The following is an 8,049-nucleotide window of genomic DNA, read 5'->3' as shown; positions in this document are numbered from 1 at the left end:
GTTTGTATTTCAATTTGCACTTGATTTGAATGTAGTGGCTAAAAGCATTTTACCTATGCTCTTTGCAAAAGGAACAATAGATACGTGTTTTCTCCCCTTTACCCTTTTTCCACATATATAAACTCTCCCATTAGACTTTGACTTTTAAATATACTTGGTTGTATTAGAGCCTTTCATGAAAACAGATTTGGGGCGAGTTGGGAAGAAATCATAAGGACCCTGACTACTTTGGGACGCATTTTAACTCCTAGGCATGCTGGCCTATCGTGAGATATGGATCTTTCTAGTCTTTTCTCTAACACAATGCTGGTACATGCAGATAATAATTTATCATTAAGTATCCTATCTTTAAAGGAACACAATGATCACCACTGTCTGAGAAAGTAAATTCCTAGAGAGTTAGACTATATTTAGATAAATTTTTGTGTGCTGTCTCTTAGGCACTTAATAACCAGAAACAATTATAGATATTCTGAAATCCTAGGCTCTATCTCATTCAGATAAATTGTGCAAACATTTCACCTGAATGAAGATCATCACTCCTTTAAAAAAAAATGAATGGAAACTTATTTGTAATCCTGGGTTTTAAATTTTAGCTTTCCATCCCTTTGCTAAATAGCACTGCTTTATGAATTCTGACAAAGGAAAAACTCAAAAGCACCTAAATGACTCTATATTAAACTCTCACCAACATTCCACTATAGGCAACTTAATTCTCACAGTGAAGAGACTTTCTCATAATGAAGCATAACATATTTTCTGTCAATCTATTTATAACAGTTCTTTTTCATTAATATTAGTCAAATGAGGTACAGAGAATTCAAATGTCTAAAATCATCTGAAAGGTGAAAAAACATTACAATCCCAGAGGATAAACTGGAATTGAGATGAGGAAATAAGAATCAGCCAATATAGATGAGAATCCATTACAAAGAGTACAAAGGGAAACAAACAAACAAACAAACAAACAAACAAACAAACAAAACTTCCCCTCAGAAAAGTCTTCTTTTGGAGAGTTACCTATGACTCTCCTCTTTCTCTTTGCTATTTTTCCAAAATTAAAAAAAAAAAAGCTTTACAACATCAAAGACATTATGCATAAGTAAACAACAAGCAAAGGAAGAAGCTCTGGGCTTAAATAAGGCAAAAAAAAATACGAATCTCAAGGTTTATTTTAGTTTTACCAGAGTCAATCACATTGACATAGCAAGTGATATTATATAACAATGAATAAAGAAGCTCACCAAAGCAGTGCTCGATTTGGGAAAAAACACTTCAATACTTCTAAGTATTGAAGGCATCATCTTCTAGTGACTTTTAAGGATATCAAATGATAGAATGCAGCGTTTGGGGTCTCTAGCTATATAGAATGATCCGTTAATGCTTTTCCCAAAAGTATACTGAATATGATAAGTCAGAGTCTGAAAATAAAGGTTTTGCTGAAGGGTGTTCTGCCCAAGCATGACATTTTTGCAAGTGGCAAAGTTCCCTGATAAAATGTTAACTAATCAAAATCTGGCTTTTTCAATAAATGTAGTATCGAACCTCAAGGTAACAACAGAACTAAACTTGTATATTGAAGGAATCAGATGGAGAAATGTTCAGAACCCCAAATCAATACTTCTGCTTACAAAGTCTAGACTTTACTTACATAAGAGCTGATGTTCTGAATTGAGAGGTCACAAGATGTTAAAATTCAAGTTTTCTAGTATCATCCTCTTTTCATAAGAGAAATCATTTCACTTCATTCTGATATTTTCTTGAAGACATAAGCCAGGAAAAAGTAATCTATTTTTTTCCATAAAGATATTAGGTAATTTTATTGGGTTGAATTAAGTATGGCTCTATAAATAGGATTTTAAATATTTAAAGTATTAAAAATAGAGCTAATTAGAATTGTCAAAACTCACAAGGTAAATATTTAGAATATATATTCATTTGTCATCTATAAAGTGCATGACTTCGGCTATTATTAAGAGTTGTGGTTTTTTTTCTTTAAATGGAGCAGTGAAAATGTACTCAATAGTTGAAGAACTTCATAATTGAACTCAACAGTAAACTTTATTTCTGCCAGCATGAGTAGCTAGTGAGACTGGAAAACTGCAGCATCTCTGATTATTTGGATCACTCCACTTTTGGTAAATTATCCCAGTGATTCCGTTAGAGGTCTCTCTATTTTCTGGAATCTATTAAACTTTCCTTGACCAAATGTCTATAGAAATTCCTTTGCCTGCAATCCTTAGTGATTTTATGAGTGATATCTAAACAGCCTCTGAAAGGTTAACTTTAATTTTTTTCTATTCTAACCACTTTAACTTTTAATTTTCTGATGACAGATAATCAGTAAAAGAAATCATCAAGCAGAAGCTGAACAACATCTAGTGGTATCAGTTTAGTTCAGATAGTTCAAGAATCCAGACGTTGTCACCTGGTACTTTCAAGTCCCACTCCTTGTGCTCTCCTCCCACTCTCAAACTTGTGTGCCAATCCAAGTTCTTATAGACCCAGGAAAATTACATTTCTTCTGCCTTGTAGATCGATGTAGATAAAGGCATCAGATGTTAATCATCTTAAGTCATCTGTGAAAGGTTCACATTTATGTCCCCTTTACAAAGTTCGAGGACAGAAATAAGTCCAAGTTCCAAAGGCATTAGCCTGACACTGCTATTCCTGAGAACCTCAATAACTCCCACTAGAAATGAGAGTGATGTGACCTACGTTTTTTGGGGCAACCTTCTGTAACTCCCCTAACACAAACACAAGAGGTGGGATGGGTGAGGGTCAATGGTGGAGGAGGGAAAGTGGTCGGGAGAAGAGACTCACCGCTCCTGCAAGTTTCTCGGTCAGGCACAACGTAACAACGAGCAGCCACAACCTGAAACGGGAGGGAGGGTGAGTAACATGGGCTCACTAGGCTCCGGGGTCCTGTGTCTGTCCATGGACCCCGACTCCTTTTTGCTGCCTGCCCCTACTTTCCCTGCAATGACAGAAATACAAATATGTAAAGTTTCGGTCCGGCAAAATAGCCCAAAGTAGGAAAGAGATGGGGAGGTCGGGGCAGCAACAGCTCACCTAGGGTGCATGCTTGTGGCTGCTCCGGAGCTGAGTCCCGGGAGACTGCTAAGCGGCTCCGAGGCCCAGGCTCATCCGGGCTCCGCTGATGCTTGAACGCTGCTTCCTTACTCAGGAGGACAGAGTAGGGAGCGAAGTGGCTCACTTCGGAAGAAACTAAACTCAGCTCCTAGATAAGAAGTGCCCCAAAGGGAAACACGCTCAGCGGAGCCCGCTACAACTTGCTGCACTCAAAAGACAATTCCATGCACCAGGAGAGGAAGGAATGGAGGGGAAGGGGGCGGGGCTGTCTGCTGTCAATCATCCCTTCTACCTTGGGCAGCGGGCTGTCTTTCTCTCTGTTAGACACCTCTACACACAACATTTCCACGCACCCCCACAGCCTCATGCACAGGCCCATAGAGACCTATATATAGATAAAAGCAAGTATGCATCATGCACTTCCATAAACCATTGTTAACTTGTTATATATAGAACAATTGCTAGATAGACAAATAGGTCCCAAAATGACTTTGCATGCTTGCCCGAATGCATATGAAACTTAATCTACTGATTGTATGTATATTAAGCTCTGGTGGTGGTGGCGGTGATGGTGGTTTATAGGATTGTAATCTGCTCTAAACTGAGTAGAACTCAAAGATGAGTAGGGCTCAGTGAAATAGGTCCAAAGCCTTGAAGGACTCTAGTAAATTCTAGGGTCTGAGATAACAGAAATATTCTGAAGAATTCTTCAGTAAATCCCTGAAAGATCCTCCAAGGAGTCCACATGAAGTATTTTCTGGGTCTCTTGGTACTTAAAAAAAATCTATAGATCAGAATTATCAAAGTAATGTTCAAGTCTATTTTATTTGGGAGACATATATTCAACTGCCATTAACTCCATATAAACATTTCCAGTTAGGTTTTTGTGTTACTTTTAAAGAAAACTGCACATAAGTTATTTAATTCTCTGTCCTAAATCCCTCTGAAACACAACTGCAACGAGAGTAACTTATGTTAGTTCAATATAAGAGGTAAATATTAATATGACATTCAATGTAACTAAATAAAAATATGATTACAATAACATTCAACCATATAATAATTACTGATATCTACTGAATGCTCCCGTATAATCTTAACACAGATATGTCCATTCATTTTCTTAATCTTTTGTTTATAAACATATATTTAATTATATAAATATATTTATATATTTCTAATATTTTCACATATTCTGTTGTATATAGAAACTCTGTCCTGTGAGCAGGTGACAGGCAAAGAACACTAGCAACAGCCCAAGGAGTAGTGACCAAAATTTTTTCTAATCATTAACAATAAAGACCCGTTCCCCTGAGATCCATCCGCTAAAAAAATAGTCCCAGCTCAGATCTATTTGTAATTGGCTTTAGTGTTTACACCAATGAGAGCAGGACTGGACAAGGAAGAGTAGTATCAATGGAAGGTGCAAGTGAACGAATAGAAAAGTTTCCCAGTTTGACTCACGGTGCTCAGTCAACTGGTCTGGACGTTTCACTCCTTCAAACAACTGAGTGTCACTCCCTCACAGGTTGCTTGTGCAAGCTAAAATTGTGGCGGAGTGATCCTCAAATTCTCCAGTGCTGTTGGGAAGGAGGCGGTGCGGCTGAAGAGAGGGTGGAAAGTAGATCTGTGGGACTTGCGTGAGGAAAAATTTTGCAAGTTTGGACAGAAGGGAAAAGTGCTTCTGCGAGACAGCCTTTGGGGTGGGAAGGGGGGAGGGAAAAATAGCTGCTGCTGCTGCTGCTGCTGCTGCTGCTGCTGCCGCCGCCGCATTTTTTCTCCACTCTTAAAAAGCTTCTTTCTCCTCACCCAAGCCGACCGGCACAATTGGGGCACTCTCGCTGTCCCTCTCTGGCTCTAGTTCTCGCCCAATAAACCCTCAAGATTATGTCACTTGGGCAGAGCCAGCCAGGGATTTCGTGTGGGTGCTGAAGGAGCTGTGGGAGCCGGAGAAGAATGAAACTGCGTGGAGTTGGCCTGGCTGCCGGCTTGTTCTTACTGGCCCTGAGAGTTCGGTGGCAGCCTGCAGAGGCTGCGGTAAGTCTTTTTTTCTACCCCCCGCCCCACCCCATCACCTCACTCTCACACTGAAATCACTTTTTGTCTCTTTTCCTTCCTTTCTCCTTCGCCTTGGCTTGGGAATTCAAATATGACTTCACTTGTTTAGGAAGAAACATTATTTTCAACGCTCGTAACTCAAGCCTTCTGAAGTCCAAGGGAAAGGTTTAAATGTTTAAAAATAGGGCTGCTTGCTTTCCTGTAGCTAGCTGTTCCGGGTGCAAGAGTAGAGCCTGGGATGGGGACGCAGATTACTAGGCTCTGGTGGGAATTTAAATCTTCCTCCCCACCCTCCGCCTTTGAGTGTTTCCCTGCCTGCCGGCTAACCTTTTCACTTATTGTACCCAACACACGCACTCTTTAAACTTTGTCTATAGTTTAATATTTTGGCTTTTTTTAAATCGAGCATCCATCAAAGTGTTAAGGGCACCCATGAAGTTCTTCCTTTTTGCCCTTTCCTTGAGCAGCTTGAACATACCTTTACCTCTGGTCAATAAAACCTCCATAGAGGCTATGTTCCCCTTTTGTCATCTTTGTTGCAAATGCTCAGGTAACATACCAAGAAGAATGAGATAAAGATGGATAGCCTCAGGCTTTGGGTCTTCCGTGTCTTTTTTTTTTTTTTTTTAAGTTTTGGGGTTTGTTTGTTGTTTACTTTTGTTTTAACTTGAACAAATTGAGAAATTTCCCATGACCTGTTTTAAAGGAAAAGAGCTTTCTCTTTCGAAGGAGAATGGATGTTCTGGTTTAAAGGAGAGTGAGGAGGGTGCATATGTGAAATGACAGAGTAAAAAGTTCCGCTCAGTTTTAGAAATGTAGAATTAAAACTCCAACATAACTTCTAGAAGGATATCTGGGTAATCTCAGCCACTATCTTTCTGGGGATGAGAGGCAGATGTAAAGGAATGAATGATTTGTTAGAGAAAATGTTCTCCAGCCTAAAGCCAATCATCCTTAATTTCACTTAAGCTCTAAAAATTAAGTATGTGACAAATTATTTCAAAGTTATATTTGAGTAATCATAATGGGTAGTTTTAAAAACACTTTAATATGAAATCGGCATAGGTCTTCACATGATTGAGTGACTATCAATTCTTTATATGCAGCTGCTATGTTATAGCTTATCTCGGTCCACTTTTAAGTTAGCTGTCTAGCTTCTCTATACACTCAACATGCCACAGATTACATTGCCCTCCCCCTATCCTCCAGAAAGTGTGTACTCAAGGCATGAAAACTATCATATTACTGTAAGCACAGCATAATTATGATAGCAAATCAGCTGAAAAATACATATCAAATATGCATTTGCCATAATTTTTCCTCCATCAAAGTAGGTGGATGATTTAAAATTGCTTTTTTGATTTAGAGCACCTTAATAGGGTAAGGTTTAGTGACTCAGTAGTGCTACAGACCCTTGGATGAAACTACAATTGTGTTTTTGGAAATAATTACTTTTAAAAACATCTAGATGCTTACCTCTTACGGCATTTGGCCCGGGGCAAAGGTTTTGTGGATATTTAATTAAAATTTTCTAATTTTTTTCTTTTGATATTGCTATTAATAAATGTGTAACAGATACCGATCATACAGGTATGTATAGGAATACTATACATCAATTTATAGTAAATCAATTTATATTAAAATGTGATTTCTTTTTATGATTGACAAAACTTGAGAGCAAGCTTATTTTCTTGGAACCTTTAAAGATTAAGTTCATGAAGAAATTACAGAAGACACTACGAATATTTTTTTCTTCTTTCTCCTATATAATTTTAAAGAACATTTTATATCTCATTTCTTTCCCAGGATTTGTGCCTCTAATAAAACCAAGGATTTGTTTTTTTTTTTTTTTTTCTGCTTCACACATCAATATCCTAGTTAGATGAATATTTCAGTCATCTCAAAGATATGAATGGTATCTATGCTTCATACTCATGCTGGGGATATTGGTGACCTTCTCCAGGGTAAATCGGATGGCAGTGGGGCTGGTTGTTCACTAAAGTAATCTAGCATTGAGAATTTTATATCAGGAAGAACACTGTTACTTAAAGTGCTTTAATTTTTCATAGTTAAGTGATTTCTTTATCTCCAAAATCATGCCAAATTGGGATGTCACAAATATGTGGAAGAATTTTTTAAGTCGAGTGTGTTAGGTGGAATAAAGTAACTCTTATGACGAAAGGTTAGTAGTAAGAGAAAAAAACAACATTAGTCTGGAAAAGTCATTTCTTGTAATGGAAATAATTTATATTTATGTAAAGGTGTTTATACCTGTACTGACTCACTGTCAGTAGGATATGCACTCTTACTTTATGGATATGGTATATAAAATTATACTATTACTACTACTACTGTACAAATGTTAGCAAGTTTTTTTTGTGTGTATGTGTGTGTGCAGTAGAGTGGATAGGTTTCTCTAATTTAAATGTGCTATTTCCCTTGTGACCAGAGGCGACAATTCATTAAGGGTAGTAGAGTGGTTTTTGGTCATGGAACAGTTTTTCCTCTATGGCATTTGAAGTACTGCTCCATAGGAAATATTTGTCAATATTGTTATCATAACTTATATTTTTGAGTGTCTACTGTGTGCCAGGCATTGTGCTAATGTGGTGATATACATGATCATATTTAATTTTAACATTATCCCCACTGCATAGATCAAGAAACTACAGATCATAGAGATTAAGTAATTTGCTGAAAATCACAAAGGTAGTAAGTTGTGAAGCTGGAAATTTGAATCCAGGCAGTGTGACTCCAGTTTCTTTACCCTTAATGACTGTCCTATACTGTCTCCTTTGTATGTGCTCTGTAGAGATTTATTTGCTGTTCAGAGGATTTGGATCTCTGCTTCTTTTTGGAGATAGGGGAGGGGAAGACACAGGAGGTGAAATGGAAATG

The 8,049-nt window shown here is 37.8% G+C and overlaps 2 protein-coding genes across 7 annotated transcripts in view; one reads left to right on the top strand and one right to left on the bottom strand.

Moving 5' to 3' along the window:
• The window catches only part of COL4A6 (collagen type IV alpha 6 chain), a 312,034-nt gene extending 308,686 nt beyond the window's left edge, over positions 1–3,348 (bottom strand). The window contains exons 1-2 of the mRNA XM_015591655.2: positions 3,073–3,348; positions 2,824–2,875 (exon numbers count right to left, since the gene is read on the bottom strand). Of these exons, the coding sequence (XP_015447141.1) occupies positions 2,824–2,875; positions 3,073–3,083 (63 nt within the window). The 5' untranslated portion in view covers positions 3,084–3,348. The remainder of the gene's footprint in view (positions 1–2,823; positions 2,876–3,072) is intronic.
• Positions 3,349–4,474: 1,126 nt separating this feature from the next.
• The window catches only part of COL4A5 (collagen type IV alpha 5 chain), a 246,222-nt gene continuing 242,647 nt past the window's right edge, over positions 4,475–8,049 (top strand). For all 6 annotated transcript variants that reach the window (XM_015591652.2, XM_015591651.2, XM_015591650.2 and 3 more), the window contains exon 1: positions 4,475–5,130. In XM_015591652.2, the coding sequence (XP_015447138.1) occupies positions 5,050–5,130 (81 nt within the window). In that variant the 5' untranslated portion in view covers positions 4,475–5,049. The remainder of the gene's footprint in view (positions 5,131–8,049) is intronic.

The sequence above is a fragment of the Pteropus alecto genome, unplaced genomic scaffold (assembly GCF_000325575.1).
Source record: "Pteropus alecto unplaced genomic scaffold, ASM32557v1 scaffold246, whole genome shotgun sequence".
NCBI lineage: Eukaryota > Metazoa > Chordata > Mammalia > Chiroptera > Pteropodidae > Pteropus > Pteropus alecto.
The sequence above is the reverse complement of the archived record's forward strand: the minus strand, read 5'-3'. Positions and strand labels throughout refer to the sequence as shown.